Genomic DNA, 23,242 nt, shown 5'->3' on the forward strand with positions numbered 1-23,242 from the left:
TCTTTCACCCTTTAAAGTTTTACATTTCATTCTATAAAATATATATATAACCAATATATATAAATCTTGAAACCTATGTGCACTGGTATATGTCTACACGGACACAAGTTTTGAAGACCTTTTAATGAATTTATGCAAAAACTGACTACTTTGAGACAATGAAAAGGCCATTTTCATTTGCTGAAATCTGACAAAGCATTTTAGACTCTGTTCAACTTATGGAAAGATATACAAAGGGTTAAAAACAAAATCAATAACATCTACCCTGTAATAACATATCTCAGAGCTCTTAAATCATATCCAACTCAAGATAAAAGAATATTCTCATCCACTGAGATCTGAACATGTCCCAGAAATACATGAGTAATTATGACACACAGGTAATAATAGCACAACTATCAACACAGATTTTTAGAGGTATAATTCAGCCTGGAGGCTAGCAGATGGCCTAATTTTTCAGGATTCCTTTTTGCCCTATTGAAGGATTAAAGGTGCATACAATGAATTGGAAAATAGTGCTAAACATTCTCTTTGTATACGATCCTCACAGATAACTATAATGGGCCAACTATGACAGAAAGGAATCTCACTCACTAATACAATCAATCACAAGTCAACATGACTTTTTGTACTCTTCCTCCTGTATCATACCTGCAAAATCTCACCCTGTGAAGCCCATCACCACAGTGAAGTCAGGCCCCCTATAAATCTTCTGAAAATACAATTCTTCAAAGGCATATGCTATGAGGACTATGAGGAATTCTCCCTTACTTTACCACGCCTGCTTTAGGTGGTAAACCATATGGAGCGTATTATACTTATACTAACTACTCTTCAATAACTTCAGAGGCAATTCTAAATTTTTAATGCACCCTGTAATGCACATGTTTTGAACCAAGGTTTTTTGCGTCATTCTTGTTTCTTCACTGGCTTAAGGCAGCTAAAATTAGCCTTTGTAGGTAATTCCTAATCTGAATTCCCGTTTTTTACTACACAAGTTCCCGGGCAACAAGTAGGTTTACAATCTTAGTAAATGACACGCCACTCGTTCGTTAACGGCAGGGAGTATTTCTATTAAAGCGGGTGCTTTTCTGTCCTGTAAGAGCTACCAGCAGGACTCTTTCTCTAACAGGCAGCAGTTGCTTACTGGGGCCAGTCAAGATTAGAACATTTCAGATGATTTTTTGTTTTCCACACAGAATACTTCTTAAATTTAGTAGTACTGACATAGAGAAAGTAAAAGGTAACGAAAAGGAATACTCCTTGAATACAAATGGGTTAGTTTTCAGATGATAAAAGACAAAAGAATAAAAACGAACATTGGTGTTCAGAAGAAATGCCAGGAAAGAAAAAAAGGAAAAAGCATATATCCTTCCTTTTATCCAACTCTTATTAAACATAAGACAATGTCAACCTTGAGCTCACTATCTTAAAAGAAGTGCAGTATTCTATGAATTGAGGTCATACATAAAGCATCTAAATACGTAGGATCTGACATCCTGAACCTAGGTTAGGAAAAAAGTGTTTGCACGGGGCTTCCCTGGTGGCGCAGTGGTTGAGAGTCCGCCTGCCGATGCAGGGGACACAGGTTCATGTCCTGGTCCGGGAGGATCCCACATGCCGCGGAGTAGCTGGGCCCGTGAGCCATGGCTGCTGAGCCTGTGCGTCCGGAGCCTGTGCTCCGCCAATGGGAGAGGCCACAACAGTGAGAGGCCTGCGTACCACAAAAAAAAAGTGTTTGCAGAGACAGAAATCTAGATTCTACTAGGAATTCTCCCAACAAAAAGATAAGACTCAGTGTATACAAAAAAATAAATATAAACAAACAAATTTCTGTATCTTTGTAGATGCTGGTGGTGTTTTTTGGTTTTCAATTGGTTTTTGTTGTTTAGTTAGTAAATACATAATATTCTATTATCCATAATGTTAAATGTGGGAAAAAAATGAAAGTAACCAGGATAGGAAAATACAAAAAGCAGAAATTCAATCTAAAATCTTAAGCTAACAATCTTTAAATAAAGCACCAGTCTTCTAATGAGAGAGAAAACTATTAGCAATTTTAAAAGCCAAGTGTTTATACATAGGGATAACAGGAAAGGACTGCCTAAAACAAATGCATGATTTTAGAAATCAAAAGTAAGGAAGAAAACAGCTGTGACTCTAGCACTTAAATCATATTCCAAGAGAGTAGAAAAATAATTAATCCAAGTTGAATTATTTAAGCAATGTCAGAGCTCACTTTCTTCACTAATTCCAAAACTTGAGGCTTAAGGGTAAAAATATGAAAATGGTAAAAAATATGAAAAAGTTATTTGATAAAACTGAGGACAAGAAACATTATAAACTGTTAAAATTATTATATGTGAACATACTACATTTAAAATTTAAAATATTCAGCTATTAGAATCTATGAATCAGAAATAAAAAAAAAAAGAATCTATGAATCAGAAATAAAATTGAAATCCAAATTACAAATACATTAAACATATTTAAAAACACTATTTTCTGTTCCTTTTATCCACATAGAATATATTAATCAGAAGACCACATGACACAGAAAATGTTATAAGATTTTGCTTCATGTTTCCAATTATACACAGTGGAAAACTTTTCATGAATTCAAAGTTTAAACAGATGCAACTTAATTTAAAGTCCTTGAGGCTTTATTTACCGTCTTGTGACCGTTCTGGCAGGCCACATGCAGCGCTGTCTGCCCCATCGCATCCTCAACATCGACATCACTGACATGCTGTACAAGGTCATGGAGTAGTTCTGTCCGCCCATTCACAGCCAGCCAGTGTATCTGTGCAGCCATTTAGGTTACTTAACATTTGTGCAAGAGTGTTTCATATAAAAGCAGCAGATAAATAATGCAATTATTCATCAACTGTGAATATGATATGCACACTAAATATTAAAATTAAAATTTAAGCCAATATACTTTTTTCCTATATTTTTATATGGGGAAAAAATATGCATCAGGATGTAGGTTACACCACCATGTACTTCAAAATCAAGCATTTCATGGTTTCAAAGTAGTTAAAAATCCTAAACTTAGAATCACCAAATACTCTGCTTCTTAGATGACCATGGACTGTATGTATAGCTTATCTCTAGAGAAGAGGTACTGGATATTTTTCCTCCCCCAGAAACAAACATAAGTTAAAAAGTAATTAATATGACAGTAGGTGGCATATTCTTTACTTCCTATATTTTACACATAATGCATGTAACATATATAAATAACATATATGGGGAGGATTAAAAAAATATAAAACACCTGTAAGTCTACCCCACAAAGATAATCAATGTTAAAACTTTGGACTATGCTGTCCATGCATTTTTCATCTGACTTTTTTTCCATTAAAAAAATATATCATGAAACTTTTGTTTTAAAATGGTAACTCTGAAGCCATGCATCAGCTCCTACTTCTTCCCCGAACATCACTGAAATGACAGTAAAGAGTACTTTTTCTTAAAGGACAGACCTATTAAGAAAAAGAAAAGGAGAGAATACAAGAGCAACACATTTTGCAAGCTGGAAGCTTTTGTCTGAATTGTCAGAACAAAGAGCTGAATCCTAAACCAGTAATAGAGCACCAAGAAGGTAGATTCAGATCACAGAACTCCCAAAAGGCTCAAGGATAGGTAGTAACACTCTGCTGCACTTCTTGAAGTTACATATAACTTTTATATGCACTAGGAAACCAAAATATTTGTATGACTTGCTTTATCTCAGTATTCATTTTATTGACATGGTCAGGAACAGAACCTGCAGCATCTCTGAGGTATGCCTATAAATAAAAACCCAAAACAAAAGAAAGGCAAAGGAATCTCTGGGATGATGGTGAAGAGATATTCCAAATAACGCTGTAAAGCAGGCCTAGAAATCAACCAATCTCACTTAGAGAACAGCAGTCCCCATAACAGACTCCTTCAGAACTATTCAAGAAGGTGAAAGGTACTGAACACATGTTATGAGGATATTTACAAAGCTCAGGGAAGTCTAGTAATGAATTAACAACACGTATTTAGAAAACAAAAAAAAATGTTAAGGTTCAATAAATGAAGAAACAGAAATAAAAGACATACAGATTGGAAAGGAAAAGATAAAACTATCTCTATTTGCAGATGACATGACTGTCTATGTAGAAAATCCCAAGGCATCTACCAAAAACTCCTAGAACTAATAAGTGAGTTCAGCAAGGTCACAGGCTACATGATCAACACATAAAAAGCAACTGCATTTCCATGTACTATCAATGAACATGCAGAAATAAAAATTAAAAACAATGTCGCGGGACTTCCCTGGTGGTGGAGTGGTTAAGAATCCACCTGCCAATGCAGAGGACACAGGTTTGAGCCCTGGTGCTGGAAGATCCCACATGCCACGGAGCAACTAAGCACATGTGCCACAACTACTGAGCCTGCATGTCACAACTACTGAAGCCCGCATGCCTAGAGCCCGTGCTCCTCAACGAGAAGCCACTACAATGAGAAGCCCATGCACTGCAACAAGAGAAAGCCTGTGCGCAGCAACGAAGACCCAACGCAGCCAAAAATAAATAAATAAAATAAATTTTTTTAAAATTAAAAAATATAAACGTCACTTACAATTGCTCCAAAGAAAATAAAATACCTAGCTATACACTTAAAACATGCACAAGATCTGTAAGCTGAATAATACAAAATTCTGATGAAAGAAATCAAAGACCTAAATAAACAGAGAGACATACTGTGTTTATAGATTGGAAGACTCAACATAGTAAAGATGTCAATCCTCCCCAAATTGATCTACAGGCTTAATGCAATTCCAATAAGAAATCTCAGCAAGGTTTTTTGTCATAGACAAGTTTATTCTAAAATGTATATGGATAGGCAAAGAACCAGAGTAGCTAACACAATCTTGACAAAGAAAAATAAAGTGGGAGTAATTACTCTACCTGATATTAAGACTTACTATATAGCTAGAGTAATCAAGACAGTGTGGTATTGGCAAAGGGACAGACAGATCACTGGAACAGAACTGAGGACCCAGAAATAACCCCATACAAATATGCCCAAAAGATTTTTGAGAGAGAGACAAAACCAATCTCATGCAGGAAGTATATAGCCTTTTCAACAAACAGTGCCAGGGTAACTAGACTCCATAGGTAAAAAAAATAAGCCTTGACTTAAGCATCACAGACAAATATTAGCTCAAAATAGATCACAGGTTTAGATGTAAAATTTAAAAGTATAAAACTTTTTGAAAAAGATAGGAGAAAATCTTCAGGATGTATAGCTAGGCAAAGAGTTCCTAAACTTGATACCAAAAACACAATCCATAAATGGAAAAACTGATATACTGAACATCAAAAATTAAAACTTCCGTACTACAAAAGGCTCAGTTAAGAGTACTGTAAATCATCTATGCTTCAATTTAATAAATAAATAAATAATAAAAATAAATAAAAACATAAGTGATAGAAGAGTGATTTTGAAGGTGAAGGTGGGAAGCGCAAGGTGTCCTTGAGTAATCAGCTTGAGGAAGGAGCACACATATAAAGGCTGAAGACCTGGAAAGTGACCCCCTTAACTATCCATGCTACAGACCTTTGGAAGTCTTCATAAACCCCCAGCGGTATCTGAACACCAGTTAAGCTCACTGCTCCAATGTAGCATGCTCTCTTGCATCTCCAAGCCTTTGCCAACCTATTCCACAGAGCTAGAACCCCACTACCACTCCCAACCTCACAATCACCACTTACACTAGTCTAACTTCTGTTTGTCCCTTTGGCCTCAGCTCTTGTGATACTTCCCTGGGATGCCTCCTCCAATGCCATTGGTGAGGATGGGTCCCCTTAACTGACTTCTACAGCATCTCCATCACCTATGTTAACATTCATTACAATGTGTCACCATTGCCTGTTGACTATCCTGACTTCCTTGGAAGTTTGGGGAAGACAAGGACTGGGTCAGTCAAATTACTGCTCTAACCCCATACCAGTAAAGTGCCTAGCACATAATAGGTATCCAAGAAAATCCTGTTCAAAGAACAAATGAATGAAGAAACATGAGGAGCCCTTTGTGAGGGTGATCAGCCTACAAAGTATACAGTCAACAGTTCTCTCCTTTTGTATGAAAAATCCTGGGGATCTTGATTCCCCACTGAAGGTTCTTCCATCTCAGGAGCCCTTGACTTTACTGCCCCACATGCTTGGTGGCCACTATTCAATTCTGCAGCACCACATTTCCACCATCCTAGCTAGCTTCCTTCAGCTGATGGGGTCAATGTGCCTGGCTGTTGAATTAATTCCATCATGTGACCTGAGACTAGGCAGGAACACACTTGGTGGCCAGAACTGTTTCTAAGAGAAGGAGGCACACCACACCAATCAGGGCCACAGGATAGAACACTGAGATTGGTCCCAGGCAGAAAAAGAGCTGAGACTGTTTTTATATAATAAGCCTTGTAGAATCATTTGACTCTTTAAATATATGCATGAATAATTTTTTAATAAAAATTTTATTTTTAAAAATTTTATATTCCACTTCCCTTAAAGTTCAGGAGTGAAGGGGGAAAATTAGCAGATAAAAACTTATGCGATTAAACAGACTATGTTAGTACTGAGCATCTTATCTTACCTATACTAGAGAGTGTCCTAAGGATAGAGCTATGTCAATTCCATAGTTTTATAACCCTCTGTGGTACCTACCATATCACTATAGCATTCTGTAGATATTTGGAATACAGTTTTCCTTTACAGAGTAAATGGTGTTATATTGTTACTATGTAACAAAAATGTAGATTATCACAGGAATTGTGAATTCCATATAATAATCATGATTGAACTTAATCTTTAACAAGTCATTCTCAGAATAACTCACATCTTAGGAAAGCTGTTTTGTTATGCCCCAGCTCCCTCCCTGCCCACTGAAAAAAAAAAAAATTAATCAGAAAGGCCTTGAAAACTAGCATGGTATGTAAATACTCAATATTCTTCTTTATTCACAAATTAAAGGACTCAAAATTTATAAAAACTACCAAAGGAAGGTTAAAAAAAAAAAAGTTCAGCTTTATTGAGGTATAATTGACAAAACTATAAGACATTTAAAGTATACATCACAATGATCTGATATACATTGTGAAAGGATTTCCACTATCCATTTAATTAAAATCTCCATCACCTCACATACAGGAAGGTAAAATTTAACAAAATTTATTTCTGTCACAATGTCAAAACAATTTCTCAGTAATCACATAATTCTATTTTATCTCTACTTCTAAATCAAATATGCTCCATTAAATGACAATATGATTAAAATTTTTGGATTTCAGCAATCTCTTCAGAAATATCCCACACCACCCTCCCTACAATATCTATGTGGATCAAAAAAATATAATCATATTTTTGAAAAGAAAGTGACATGGCAAAAAGGATAAAAATACTAGTTTAAGTAAGATATAACAAGTCTGAAAGGATACAGGCTAAAATATTAACAGTGATTATCTCTGAGTGCAGGGAGTACAAGTGAGTGATCATTCCCTTAGTTACCTTTTATTTCCTTTCCTTTTTTTTTATTCATTCCTTTGCTTTTTTAAAACTAAAATGAGTTATAAAAACATAGCCATCCAAATTTTCCTACCATGTATATATTAAAAGAATTTAAAAGGACATAATGAAAAACAGCTGTCCTATAATGAACTCATAACACACCTCAGTGGAGATGCTCCTACAAACTCCCTTGAAAGTCAGTGACAAAAGCTAGGGGATCAAGACTTCAAAATAAATGAAAGGTCATAAAGTTAAAAAATAAGGGGAAAGGAGAAAAATGGTGAACTTTAACTTCTCTTAATAAATATAGCTGAGAACTGTGTCTCAATCATATTGTATCTTCCCAATTACCACAAAGAGGAACTGCACAAATACTTGTACTACATTTTGCATACTATCACCTTCAAATATTATTTTCTAAAAAGTATTTTTAAAATCGCAGATAAAAATTCTTAGCACTTACTGCTGTAAGGCCTTCATTATTACAAATGTTGACATCAGCATTGTATTCTAATAATTTACTCATGCATTTCTTCTGCCTGAAAAGAAAGAGACAGTTACAGATAACTGGTACTAGAAAAATAAGCAAATGACAATTATTTTACTGAAACAGTAACTATACTCAACATTAATTAATGGCAAATATCAACTTCCATCTGCAATATTTAAATAAGTACTGTAACATCTGAAACAAAACACAAAATTTTTTCTATGACTCAAAGATAATAGGATAAAGAAAAGGCACAATGAGGTTTTCATGCCATTGGGACAAATTCATCATTCAAAATGCTGAGAAATTTCTAGAGTTGACAGAATATTTGGAATAGTAATCTTCATTAGAAATGTCAGACAATATAAGTCTAATGGAAGGGGAATGGACAGAGTAAAATGATGTCTCAATGTTGTATCCTACATTCTTGATTGCAAAATATTTAAAATACTAAGATGAGTTATAAAAACCACAAAATTAATAAAATGCGTACCTATTCATCCCCCTACCTACTTCACTTTTTTTTCAATTTATTTTACTGTGGTAAAATACACATAACATAAATTTATCATCTGAACCATTTTTAAGTGTACAGTTCAGTGATATTAAGTATATTCATATTGTTGTGCAACCATCACCACCATCCATCTCAAGAACTCTTTTCAGCTTGCAAAGCTGAAATTCTATATCCATTAAACAATAACTCCCCATTCCCTCTCCTGCTAGCCCCTGGCAACCAGTATTCTACTTTCTGTATCTATGATTTGGGTTTATCTAAGTACCTCATAAAAGTGGAATCATACAGTTTGTCTTTCTGTGATTGGCTTATTTCACTTAGTATAATGTCCTCAAGGCTCATCCATGTTGTAGCATCTGTAGCATCAGAATTTCTTTCCTTTTTAAGGCTGAATAATATTCCACTGTTATGTATATACCACATTTTGCTTATCCATTCATCTGTCAATGGACACATAGGTTCCTTTTGTTTTAGCTATTATGAATCATACTGCTATGAGCTCAAGTATACAAATATTTCTGCAAGACCCTGTGACAAATTTTGGGGTGTTATATACCCAGAAGTGGGACTGTTGGATCATATGGTAATTTTTTTTTTTTTTTTTTTTTTTTTGGCCACGCCATGTAGCTTGCGTGATTCTAGCTCCCTGACCAAGGGATTGAACCTGGGCCTTCAGCAGTGAAAGCGAGGAATCCCAACCACTGTACAGCCAAGGAATTTCCCATATGATAATCCTATTTTTTATTTTTTGAGGAAGCACCAAACTAGTTTTCAGAGCATCTGTACCATTTTCCTTTCCCACCAACAGAGCACAAGGGTCCCAATTTCTCCACATCCTCATCAACACTTGTCATTCTGTCAACACTGTTTTTCTGATAGCCATACTAATGAGTGTGAGTTGGTATCTCACTGTAGTTTTAATTTGCATTTCCCTGATTAGGGGTATTGAGCATCTTTTCATGTTCTTATTGGCCACCTATATATCTTTTTTTCACAGTACGCGGGCCTCTCACTGTTGTGGCCTCTCTCACCGCGGAGCACAGGCTCCGGACGCTCAGGCTCAGCAGCCATGGCTCACGGGCCCAGCAGCTCCGCGGCATGTGGGATCTTCCCGGACCGGGGCACGAACCCGTGTCCCCTGCATCAGCAGGCGGACTCTCAACCACTGCGCCACCAGGGAAGCCCCCTATGTATCTTATTTGGAGACATGTCTACAAAAGTCCTTTGCCGCCTTTTGAACTGCCTACCACTTCATTTTGCTCACAATGTTTCCTCCTAGCCTGAGCCATTCCTAGTCACTCTTCAGTATTTATCTCAATTTCCCCTTCATTAAATAATTAAATGAAAATTCATGCTTTGGAAACAAAGTGATACACACACTATATATATATATATAAATAAATTTAAAAATATGCTTTTTATGTATATACTTAACTATGCTCAGTATTGAATTAAGGAAATATGATTTAATCCATGGCATGAAAAAGTTTATGATCTAGTTGAGTAAATGATATATATATATATATATATACACACACACATAAAAAATATAAAATAGGGTATGTGTAATAGCATATTATGTATAATGTTACACAATATAGTATATATAGTATTAATATGAGTATTGAGATACCATGATTTATGGGAAAAACATATATTTGGTTTTAATCCACACTTTTTGGGTCACAGCTCCCAAACCCTTTGAATTTCCTAAGCAGTTAAGGGCAATGGCCCTCATTTCCTGAAAACGTTTCAGGGAAGGTGAATTTTGGGTCCCACCCAAGGGTGGGGGTTGGTTGCCAGGAGAACCAACCATATGACTACAGGGTACTTTCAGTCCCACCCTGATTTCCAGGGAGGGGAGAGCACCTGGAGGTTGAATCAACTGCTAGTGGCCAATGATTTAAGTCAATCATGACTATGTAATGAAGCCTGCATAAAGACCCAAAAGGAGAGCTTTTTGTCCCTTTCAGGGAGAGCTTCCCGGATGGGAATCAAAATGTTTCTCCGTGTGACCATGCCAGGACCTTCTTTGTTCAGGACCTCACCCTGTGTATCTGTCTCTTCATTTGGCTATTGATTCGTATCCTTTAATACCCTTTTATAATAATCAGTAATCTAGTGAGTAAACAAACATTTTCCTGAGTTCTGTGAGCCATTCTAGCAAATTAATTGAACCCAAGAAAGGGATCGTGGGAACCTCTGATTTATAGCCAGTCAGTCAAAAGTACTGATAACAACCTGGACTTTCGACTGGAATCCTGAGTTGGAGGGGGTTGTCGGAACCTCCAATTTGTAGCCAGTCAGTCAGAAGCACCACTTGTGACTGAGCTTGCAAATGGCATCTGAAGTAGAGAGTGGTCTTATAGGACTGAGCCCTTTACCTACAGAATCTGCTTCTACCTGAAGGTACATAGAGTTAGAATTGAGCTGACTTCTACGACACTCTGTTGGCATCCGAGAATTGCTTGTTGGTATGGGGAAGCGTACACACACACACACACACACACACACAGTGGAACTGGGTCCAGGAACCCTTTGCAAGTATGCTATATATATATATGACATACAAAGAATATACATAATACATGTAATATATATAACTATTTACTCAGATAATAAATATCTTTGTGCCATGGATTATATCATATTTCTTTAATCAACTCAGTACTAAGCATAACTAACTGATTACTAATTAGTAAATCTTATAATCAATAGCTAAAATTTTTATTAACTGAATAAACCTTTTAAAAGAGAACAAATTACTTTCCTTGCTTTGATTTTTTATATCTAAAATGAGGTTAAATGTCATTTAAAATCAGCTTTATAATCAAAGAAATGGAAGAAAACAAAGCTCTGAGTAAACTTTTAAGTTCAAAAGTTTACAAAGTGGGCTTCCCTGGTGGCGCAGTGGTTGGGAGTCCGCCTGCCGATGCGGGGGACACGGGTTCGTGCCCCAGTCCGGGAGGATCCCGCGTGCCACGGAGCGGCTGGGCCCGTGGGCCATGGCCGCTGGGCCTGCGCGACCGGAGCCTGGGCTACACAGCGGGAGAGGCCGCGGCGGTGAGAGGCCCACGTACCGCAAAAAAAAAAAAAAAGTTTACAAAGTTCCTTCATCTAACACATTGTTATGAAAACCTTAGAAAATAAATCTTCAATAACGTGAGGCAACAGACCAGAAAGTCTTATTAAAATTAATATTGCATTGTTTAAATTATGTGTGTGTGTCTGTGTGTGTGTGTGTGTCTGCACCCATATTGCTGGATTTCTAAAATCTATTCAGAAGCCTGTCGTGGACCACTGGCATATTGTCAAAATAAACACTTAGGTGGGACTGTACCAGGGAAAAAAGCTCTAAAGAAGTGTTTAGGGTAGAGATTGTTGAAGAAAATCCATAATCCCCATCCCAAAAATGAACTGCAAAACTACGGGGCAATATAAGAGAACTATATCTTTTTTCTTACTTAATAATCATTATTGCTATTTTCCAGAACCCTGAGTAAATCAAAAAGACCAACTAAGTGCACACCAATTTTGCTTAGAATGGAGCTAAAATGTTAACTAACACATGAGTTCTGCTCTTTATGAGCTCACAATCTAGCCCAAAAAATAAAGAAAAAATGTTTCTGGGACTTCCCCGGCAGTCCAGTGGTTAAGACTCCACACTTCCACTGCAGGAGGTGCGGGTTCAATCCCTGGTTGAAGAACTAAGATCCCACATCCCGGTGTGGTGCAGCAAAAAAATTTTTTAAAAAAGAAAAAAGAGGGCTTCCCTGGTGGCGCAGTGGTTGACAGTCCGCCTGCCGATGCAGGGGACACGTGTTCGTGCCCCGGTCTGGGAGGATCCCACATGCCGCAGAGTGGCTGGGCCCGTGAGCCATGGCCGCTGGACCTGCGCGTCCGGAGCCTGTGCTCCGTGGCGGGAGAGGCCACAGTGGTGAGAGGCCCGCGTACCGCAAAAAAAAAAAAAAAAAAAAGAAAAAAGAAAAAAGAAAAAATGTTTCAAATCTGACCAATATGCAACATAAGGATAGACAATAATTTTTAAGTCTTCCCTTTTTATATTCTCATACAATCATGAGCAATGCTGGATCCTACTGTACAGGAAACAACTGTTTTCCTGCCCAGATACTGCAACAATTATAAGAAGTTTATGGTAACCCAAATGACACAGGGACCAGTCATCCACGTGCTCGGAGGCAGCTTACTGGGTTTTCCACTGGAAAGGAGGGCAATTTAGTATTAATGCACTGATGGCTGAAGACAGAAACACTAAAGCAGGCCAAGACAAATACTCTGACAACAATAGATGAGGGGACAAAACAAAATCCCCCATAAACCAGATAGACCAGCAAAAGGGGTAGAATTCACCTATGACTTCTGCTTCAGTCTAGACAAATTTGAACTTATAGAGAAATTAGAGCCAAAGACTATTTCTGAAACCATCAAAAGCTACAGGAAGCAACAAGTAATCAAGTCACTTAATAAACATTTACTGAACACCTCTATGTTGTACAAGGCATTCATTCAATATATAAAAACCAAAATAGTTAAGTATGGAATATCAAAAGTAATCTTTATAGAAATAGAAAGGCATCCAAGTTAGATGTTATGTTAGGGTTATGGACTCTTCTTACTCCTTTTCTCTTCACTGATTTACCATATGAATTATGTAATAATATCTGTTATATTTCTTCATCTTTAAAATGTAATGGTCTCCAAATTCAATGTCTCACCAAAAAAAAAAAAAAGATAAATATGTGAGGTGATGGATATGTTAATTAACTAGATGACAAAAATCCTTTCACAATGTATAGATCAAATTCATCATGATGCACACTTTAAATGTATTATAATTTTATTTACCAATTATACCTCAACAAAGTTGGAAAAAAAAAAAAAGCAATGGTCTCCTAAATGACTAAGTCTCCTACTACAACAGCAGTAGACATTTTATCCCTGCTGTGCACCAATCTGTCCTTTCATTTACAGTTGTTGAGACACTGTACTAAGATATTTTTCTATATGTAACTTTTTCAGAGAGCTTTGTCACTATCCTACCAACATTTGGGATAATGTATCTAGACCTGAGATCAATTCAACAAGGGAATGAATGATTTAGTCTATGACCTTGGGCGTGACACCCTACAACATACCTAATGTGGCCAATTATTAGAAAAAACAATGGTTTAATCAACACATTACCTCTTGCAACAGTGGACAACTAAACTGGTTCACGTGCTAAGTCAGGAAATGGGACAGACCAGACAGGGTCAAAGGGCTATGCTTCTCCTCTGTCCAACTGGGACATCACTATGGTTCTAGTCTTTCTGGTTCCACTTTAATCCTTGTCTACAAAAATTTGGTCTCAGACTGAGGCAGTGGACAATTTTAGCCCCATATCCATCTCACTTAGGCAGCCACCTCAACTACCTAGAATTCCTGTTCAAAACAGTCAACAAAAATACTTCTAAGAGTAATCAAAAGAAGAGACACATAGGAATAGTCTTTCATAGAAAAGTTTTCCAGCATTCAAAAAATGTTTATAAATGTAAAGTTCCTCAAGCCCTGAATCAAAAACTACTTATTTTCATTTTAAACATAATTCCAACTATTTTAGTCTGGTTTCTCAGTCCAACAGAAAAATATTGTGGAGGCAGACACAGAGACATGACTATCTGAAATTCTTGACAAAGAAACTAGGTATAGGGACTTCCCTGGTGGCACGGTGGTTAAGAATCCGCCTGCCAATGCAGGGAACACGGGTTTGAGCCCTGGTCCGGGGAGATCCCACATGCCGCAGAGCAGCTAAGCCCTAGCACCACAACTACTGAGCCTGCGCTCTAGAGCCCGCGAGCCACAAGTACTGAAGCCCGCACGCCTAGAGCCCGTGATCTGCAACAAGAAGCCACTGCAATGAGAAGCCCACGCACCACAACGAAGAGTAGCCCCACTCGCCGCAACTAGAGAAAGCCCGCGTGCAGCAACGAAGACCCAACGCAGCCAAAAATAAATAAATTTATTTTAAAAAAAAAACTAAGTATAATGTATTTACTCTGTCTTTAATTGCATTAATAAAATTAACTAAACAATGTGGAAAATAAGCCATGGAGTTCAACAAGGCAAAAGACTACCAGGAAAAAGGACACTAAAACAAAGAGGTGAAAATTACGCTTTTCAGAAAATGTCATTATAATACTAGTAAAAATAAACTTTGACAAATATATCTTCAAGAAGAAAAATATTAGTAAACTTAATAAATTATTAAAATTATAGTTTAAAAGTGTAACAAAATAATCCAAGACCCTCTTCCCAAGGCAAATACTGGGCAAAAGAAAAAAAAAATTCCCAAATGAAGGTAGAGTACCTTGACTACTCTTAGTCATAACAATACAACTTAAGCTACTTAAGAAAAAATATTTACCCATTTCTAGCTGCCAAATGAAGGGGTGTACAGCCTGAAATATCTTGATAGTTAGGATTTGCTCCTTTCTTTAAAAGCAGAACCAAGCATTCCACCGATCCACAACTAAAACAATATTAAAAACAGTTCAGACACATTTAACAAACAGCTATAGTTGACATAGCTTAATTAAAAAACAAAAAGCCCTATTAAACACATTATTTTGGGGGTCCATATTGACCTACAATTTAACTCCTGTCACAAATAGTAAATATCCTCTACTTTCAAGATGGTACATTCTACTGCAAAAGCTATTAAGTATTTGAGAAGTTCATATAAAGCGAAATAAAGTATTAGCACATAAAAGAAACCATACAGTACTCTCAACTTTTGGCTTTCCAGAATCCAAATTTATATTGAAAAATCAATTTTATTTAGGTAGAGTAATCTCAACCTAAATCCTAAAGGGTGATGAGATATCAACAAATTGATTAGCTACACACTGGAATATTATGAATAAAAATCATTCCCACAGCTAAGTAAAAAATATAAAGCCAACAACTTCACATGCAATTAGCATATAAAATCTTATATTGGTGGGATAAAAGTAAAATTTTGGTGAATGTACCCTCTTAAGTATATCCAGGAAAGATAATCCCCGTGCCTAATCTCCTCTAATCTGATCTAGAGCAAGTTAAAACATCAGATATAAGACTTGAGTCCAATCCCAAGATTAACAATCTATCTAGTGAAAGAATGTAAGCATAGCACACTATGCCCTCGACAAAACAAAGAACCACTCAGCTGTCTGTTCTCATCTCTCTCCATAACTACTAAGGAACACACTGATTCAAAGCTTACTGATCATTACTCTAGACCAAAATTTAATCCAAAATGTCTTAAGTCTTACTTTGCTGCAATGTGAAGCAAGCTTCTTTTCACACGTCCAAATGCATAATTGACATCAAACTTTGAATTTGATAGTAGTTCAGAAACAGACCTATGCCAAAAGAAAATTGAGTCAAGGTTAAAAAAAAAAGTTTTTAAAAACATAGTAACTCAAGTTAATAGCTGTTTAGTGTTACTCTTACCAATTATTCAAAAGGTTTTGTCCCACATCAGCCAAAAAACAAGGCACTACTCTCTAAGCGTAGCACAGCAGCCAGTGCAGCATCATCCAGAAACCAACTGCCCTCACCTATAAACTGGTGCTGAAGGGTTCCTCGTCTGCCGCTCTGACTATGTCACCTGCTCTGAGGACACCTAAGTTGGCTTCAGCTCCCACTAGATTCTTGAGAAGCAAAGAGAGTAGGACTGGCTGCTCCCCCTGCAGAAAGTTGAGCCTATCTATATTAATTTTGGTCAAATAAGAAAAATCAGACAAAAACATGCTTTAATTATATCAGACAGGAGTTCAAAGCAAAAATATCATTTATATTTTAAACGTGTTTCAAAATACAGTGTCTCTTTACTTTCTCCTCATAATACCAAACTACCCAATGGCTAACCACAGCAGAGCTGTCTGTTACAGCTCTCTCATCACACAGCCAGACAACCACACCTCACGTGTGCCCTGTAAAAGAAGTGTCGACACTACCTCAATAGAAAGAACATCAAAGTAGTAGAATATTAGGGAATAACTTGTCCATCAGCCCTAACTTTTTGCTATAAAGATCAGTAGTGACCTCTAACAGAAACCATCATAATGTTTCTTTCACTGTCAGTGACCAAGCAAATACTTGTTTTAAGTTCTGACTATGCATTTAGAAAATTTCTTATCATAGAATTTTAGACAGAAAATTATAATAGAGGTTAAATAACTTGCCGCAGGACAAAACCTATGTCCAAACTCTATGGTGTGTTTGTTTGTGTATGTGTGTACGCAACATTTAGGTAAATTTATATTCTTAAAAAATATAAATTTGTGGAAAAAATATATAAATTTGTAAATAGGCACTCACCTGTGTTGATCAGCCATAACCATTGGCATTAATGTATAAACAGCAGTTTCATTATCTAAGTGTTAAAAAAAAAAAGAAAAGGAATTAATTTATCTCCTACTTTTTCCAAAGGGTGATACTTATGACTACTTCAGAGTTTTCTTAACTCTAAATAAAAAGCTAGGGGAAGAGGTGGAAGAAGATTATGGATAGTGAAAAACACCAGAGGTATTGCAAGATTTGCAATAATGCACAATGTTTCATCATACTTACAAGTACTTGGAGGAATGTTAAGTATATATGAATATCAAAGATAAATATGCTAAAATTATTTTAAAATATACATAGTATTTGCTCCTTGTCAATAACACAAGAAATTTTTATGAAACAGCATTAAAGTCTTATTTTTACTTACCTCACATTTTCATTTATTATCTTTTATAAATTCACAGAAATATGATCCAAAAGAAGTTAAAAGTCAATAACATCTATGATCTCATGCGATACTTATATAAATTTCAGATAGCGTTTGAATTTTTTTTTTTTGATGTGGACCATTTTTAAAGTCTTTATTGAATTTGTTACAATATTGCTTCTGTTTTATGTTTTGGTTTTTCTGGCTACGAGGCATGTGGGATCCTAGCTCCCTGACCAAGGATCAAACCTGCACCCGCTTTGGAAGGCGAGGTCTTAACCACCGGACTGCCAGGAAAGTCCCTGAATTTACTTTTATGTATTACTAATGGTCATTCCTCAATTCAATGCATATTAGAGCTTTACGTTTTTTAATAAGTTACTTACAGAGAAGTAACACTGACAAGTCCCATTTAGCCCTTAAAAAGTTAATAGCAGTACTAAAATTTATGAGTAAAAGTTTGAGAAAAAGGATATTTGCATAGTATCAAAGTATTTCCCCCACAGTGAACTTACAGTGGAGAACCCAGCAGATTATCACCTTAATCATCTGATAAAGGGTAACATCACCAGAAATAATACATATCAATATATTGGAGCCCTTGAGTTTCCACTGAGAAGGGCACATCACTTTTGTAGTATTCTTGCCAAAAATCTGTAACTTTAATCTACTCATGGGAAAACATCAGACAAACCCAAATTAAGGGGAATTCCACAAAATATCTGATCAGTCCTCTTAATCAAGACCATTAAAGTCAAGGAAAAATTGAAAAAATATCACAGTTCAGGGGAGGTTAAGGAAACATGACAACTAAATGCAATGTGGTATCCTCAATTGGATCCTTATATAGAAAAAAGACATTAGTGGGAAAACGCATGAAATTCTAATAAAAGTCTGGAATGTGGCTAACAGTATTACACCAATATTAACTCCTTAATTTTTTTTTTTAACTCCTTAATTTTGATCACTGTTCTTTGGTTGTATAAGATGTAAACATGAGGGGAAGCTGAGTGAAGGGTATACAGGAACTGTTTATGCAACTTTTCTGTGAGTCTAAAATTACTTAAAAATGGAAAGTTAAAAAGAAAAAGAAAAAATAGGGGCAACTGTTATCATTAAAAGATTCTTAAGAGATGAGTCAACCAAATGTAATGTGTGGACCTGACTGGATACTGATTCAAACAAACCAACTGTAAGTGAATATTTCTGAGGAGAAAACTGAACATGGACTGGGTATTTGATGAGAATTAAAATTACTGTTACTTGTGTTGGCTCTAATAATGGTATTGTGATTATGTTTGAAAAAACATTATATATGTAGAAATATATCCGGAAGTATTTAGAGGAAGAGAAAAAAAGTTACCATTTCTTCACATTTTTGTTCATTATTTTACTATTTTTGAATGTATACATGAAGAGCAATTTAGTCCTTGTCAACATTCACAAGTACAGTATGCAGATGCAACAACTCTTTCACTATAATAATAATTCAATAACCAAAGAATCCTACTAATAACAGCCAACATGTTTTAAATTATTACCTTAAAGGCACTGTTCTAAACACTTCACATGCATATGCATCATCTCTTTTATCTTCACAGCCACCTTATGAAGTAGGTACTAGTATTATCCCTATTTTACAAATGAGAAAGCTGAAGCACTAAGTAATAAGCCGTGTGATGGTGGCATTAAATGGCTAAACTGGAATTCAAAGCTGGCTGATTCCAAAGCCCCCACAAGAAAAATCTTCCACTGCCCCCAGTATACACTATATAAATAGCCAAAAGGTCTACAATACTATTCTTTTTTTTTTTTTTTGCGGTACGCGGGCCTCTCACCGCTGTGGCCTCTTCCGCTGCGGAGCACAGGCTCTGGACGCGCAGGCTCAGCGGCCATGGCTCACGGGCCCAGCCGCTCCGCGGCATCCTCCCGGACCGGGGCAATAACCCGTGTCCCCCGCATCGGCAGGCGGACTCTCAACCACTGCGCCACCAGGGAAGACCTACAATACTATTCTTAACATGTACAATACAGTGTAACTTGTTTTATTCTCGTCCATCTCAATTTTTTCAAAATGCTGACTGAAACCACTCAATTATTCTCATTATCTAACAGTGAGTCACCAAAAGGAGTTGAAAAACACTTCACTAAGCCTCCCTCAGCATGGCAACATTCTTTCTCTCTCATATAATACACGCCCCAATAAAAATCTGAACTTCTAAACCATGACAATTTCAATTAAGTCACTCCATAATAAACAAAGTCATAAACAGGAAATACCCTTATTTGTGAATTTAAACTTATAAATCAAGATAGTACATACTTTTAAGTGAGCACCATAAGGTTCGCATGGGTTTTACTTATAGGGTGTTCATTTAGATAAAATTTAGAGGTAGATCTTGTTTTTTAAGTAGTATCTAACCTTATTAAAAAATAGCTCACATACGCTAAAAGGTACGAAGACACAAATATAACCACAACTATGATGCTAGAAGGAGACTATCCAGGAAATACTATACTAAGAAAGTACTGAATAAAATTTGCTGTCAGGTGCTTCCTTCTCCACACTCATGAAGAAATCTTGAGAACTAGGTATGTAACAAAAGTTTTCAGAGTGATAAGAAAAGTTTAATCAATCTCTCACTTTATCAGATATGTTGGCCATTTTTATTAATAACATTTCAGAACTCAGCAACTAAAAGGAAAACCTCAAAGAACAGGAAGCTCAGATTCACTATGCTATATTCAATGTCTCATCAAACCATAAAATGGGAGAGATTTTTTAAAAAATTGATAACTATCCTAATCATTATTCAAATATATGCTCAAATGGGCTCAAGTTCTATTATTTTATTAAACAAATTACATTCACTGTAAATGCAGTAGTTTAAGATTACTTTTTCCACATAAATGAATAATATAAGCCAACTTTTTACAGTCCACAGAGAATCTATATCCCTAAAATAATTGTTTTCCTTTCACTTCCTGTCTCACAAGAATATTCCTGTTAGCCCTGCCTAAGATGACTCAACAACCTGCACTCCATTACTTAGAGGGAATACTCAGGTTTTCATCATCCCAAGGAAACATAAATATGTTTTCCCAGAATTCAATTCAATAAATAAAATATCTGCAGGTTAATCCTATGCAACAAAGTTAATTTTAGAGTGAGGGCTGATTAAAAACTTTCCAACCTTAATAATTAGCTCCAATCAAGTGCTTATTAATCACTGAAGTCTAACAAGGCAAGATAAACATCTGATTATTTCCTAAAGTTAGACAGATCTCAGAACTTCTGTTCAGCCCTTAAAATGAAAGCACAACAATCTAAATTTTTATAATTAGAATGTAACACACACACACACACACATTTGAAAGGGCCAATCTCAGAGAATTCAAAAACATTCATCTTAGGGACAAAGATAAATTAAAAGGACAGGATGAGCAAACTCACTATAATCAAAGAAAAACAAATGTAAGCAACATGGGAAAAAGTTTTATTTTTAATTACTCTAGTTTCCAGGGACTCTCAGACTGTGGGTGGAACTTTCTTTTCCAAAGAGTTAGTTGAGAGGTTGATACTCAGTCTTAAAAATGCTGATATAATTAGATCTATACTCTTCTATGTAATAATCCTAAGGAAATATTTATAAAGGCAGACTGAGATTTAAAAATGTACAAACCTGTTCCTCATAAAATCTATTATAAAAACAATAATTAGATTCAATATTTGTTACATATTAACCTACAAAATAAACCTACATTAAATCCTACAAAATAATTAAGCATTTAAAGATATAATAAATGTTGTATGTTTTCTAAAAGCAAAATAAAAGACTATATGCAGTATGATCTTAGTTTCAGTAGAGAAAGAGAAAAAATAATAATAGAAGGAAATAAAGAAAATACTAACATTGTTTATCACTGGGTGTGAAATGACAGATTATTTTATTTTTCTTTCTTTTCAAAATGTTCCACAATGAAAACACATTACTTTTAAAACAAGAAACATTATCAAAGTCTTCTAAGTCACATTTACGTTAAAAAAAACGGGATTTAAACTGAGCAATACAAATACCGTGTAAATGAAACTACACACGCAGCAAAGGATACCAATAATTTGACTGCGGAAAATGAGTGAGATCAGCACTTAAGAAATGGACTCAAAGGTGGAAGGTGGAAAGAAAACAGAGAAAGAAAACGTTGAAGTCAAAAGTCTTGTTCCTAAAATCAGGATCATTTTCAGTCTCTTACTTTACACTAGCAAGGTACCAAGTACAAAATTATCTTTTGAGAAACAGTCGCCACAATCATCCTGTTCTGAATCATAAGTAGAGACTAGGGAAAATTTTTTTCAGAAAAATTATCCTCAGGTCTCCAGTCCCACATTTCTTTTATGGCTCTCGCCCAAGTTCTCCTTCACTAACCTTACAGATCACCTCCCCAGCAGCAATTCAAAGAAATTTTTTTAAAAAATGATATAAGATAAACTAATGCAATGCATTTTAAAAAAAAATCACCAGACTTAACTCCTACCCTTTCTCTCAGTTGGGCATACAGAATCAAGCCTCTTAGAGACAGCACTGCGCTCTCCCACTACCACTAAACCATCTGAATTCATGAGGCTGCAAACAAAACGGCTTTCTTTCTCATCTCTTTTATTACTAGTGTTTTACCTATTCTGAAGAAATCCTGGCACACAACTAAAATTCCTAAACGACAGGGCTCATGACTTACTCCTCTCTGTAGAAGCGCCCCAGCCCCGTCCGTCTGATGAATAAATGAAGGCAGACATGCATATTAAAGTAAAGTGTATATATGTAAACACACACAGTACTTCAAGTACATGTTTGATATTTGACACCCTTTTATTTATTGTCAAAATACAACAGTGCTCTACATTTAGAAAAAGAAAAGAATGCTTAATTCCCCTCAGCAGCTTAAAGTAAACAATACTACTTGGGGAGCATCTCTCTAGCCCCAGCAGGCAGAGACTGTAAAATGGCCCACAACTGTGATGTTTTCTGAATCCGGATCTCCGCCCTCCGGGTGGTATTTCTGCTCCTTCGCCAAAACCCGTAATCGATAGTCTGGAGAGACTTGGGTCTATCCTGCTTCTTCTAGCAGCAGAACCTTCACAGCCCGGACCCCTCCCCCAAACTCCCACCTGCCCCGGGCGGGAGCGGCGGGCGAGGGGTAGCAGGAGGTCCCAGCCCGGCCCCTGCCAAGGAAAGTAAATGTGGGCGTTTGTTCAGCTTTTGGTTAGTTTTCCCAGCCGGGCCTCCCCGCGCCCCTAGCCCGCGGCCAGCTCACCGTCCGGCAGCTCTACGGTGCGCGCGCGGCGCAGCGAGCGCGTCAGGCGATTGAGCTGCTCCATCGCTCTCTCCATCCTCGGCGCGCCCTAGGCGCTACCCCTGCCGCGCCCGCGGCCTCCGCGCCCAGCGCCCTACATCCCGCTCCGCGCCCGTCCCGCGGGCGGAGGCGGCGGTTCGCCCGGGCCAGCGCCCGGGACTACGGGGGCCGTTAAGGACTGCGTCCTCCGTCCGGGGGCCGGGAGCTGTCGGACAGACCACCGAGTGGACACCCGCGGCCGGAGACGCCGCTCTGGCCCTTCCTGCCGCCGCCACCGCCTCTTCCCTCCCGGACTCGCACAGCCTTCTGGGAGCGGTAGTTCCGAGCCGCGCGCCCGGGGCGGAGCCACGCTGGGTGCGCCCGTGGCTCCGCGCCCCTGCTACGCAGACGCCTGGGTAGGGCGGTGTGTGCGGGAAGCTGCGCGCAGGCTTGCGGAGGGACTTATTGGGTATCCCCACGAGCCCCTTCTCCTGCACCGCAAAGCTGTACGAGAGCAGCTCCCTTCAATTCTGTCACTCCCCCCTATATAGACGATTGGGGATTTGCACGGTTGTTCTTAAATCCATCGTCAATCATCCCAGTTTGGG

General features: G+C 37.3%; 1 protein-coding gene across 5 annotated transcripts in view; it reads right to left on the reverse strand.

The window, feature by feature from the left end:
- HACE1 (HECT domain and ankyrin repeat containing E3 ubiquitin protein ligase 1) overlaps nucleotides 1–22,940 on the reverse strand; it is a 94,950-nt gene extending 72,010 nt beyond the window's left edge. For all 5 annotated transcript variants that reach the window (XM_030882949.2, XM_060283436.1, XM_060283435.1 and 2 more), the window contains exons 1-6: nucleotides 22,617–22,940; nucleotides 16,910–16,964; nucleotides 15,859–15,948; nucleotides 14,970–15,074; nucleotides 8,002–8,077; nucleotides 2,672–2,803 (exon numbers count right to left, since the gene is read on the reverse strand). In XM_030882949.2, the coding sequence (XP_030738809.1) occupies nucleotides 2,672–2,803; nucleotides 8,002–8,077; nucleotides 14,970–15,074; nucleotides 15,859–15,948; nucleotides 16,910–16,964; nucleotides 22,617–22,692 (534 nt within the window). In that variant the 5' untranslated portion in view covers nucleotides 22,693–22,940. The remainder of the gene's footprint in view (nucleotides 1–2,671; nucleotides 2,804–8,001; nucleotides 8,078–14,969; nucleotides 15,075–15,858; nucleotides 15,949–16,909; nucleotides 16,965–22,616) is intronic.
- Nucleotides 22,941–23,242: the final 302 nt, after the last annotated feature.

Source organism: Globicephala melas, chromosome 14 (assembly GCF_963455315.2).
Source record: "Globicephala melas chromosome 14, mGloMel1.2, whole genome shotgun sequence".
NCBI classification, from domain to species: Eukaryota; Metazoa; Chordata; class Mammalia; order Artiodactyla; family Delphinidae; genus Globicephala; species Globicephala melas.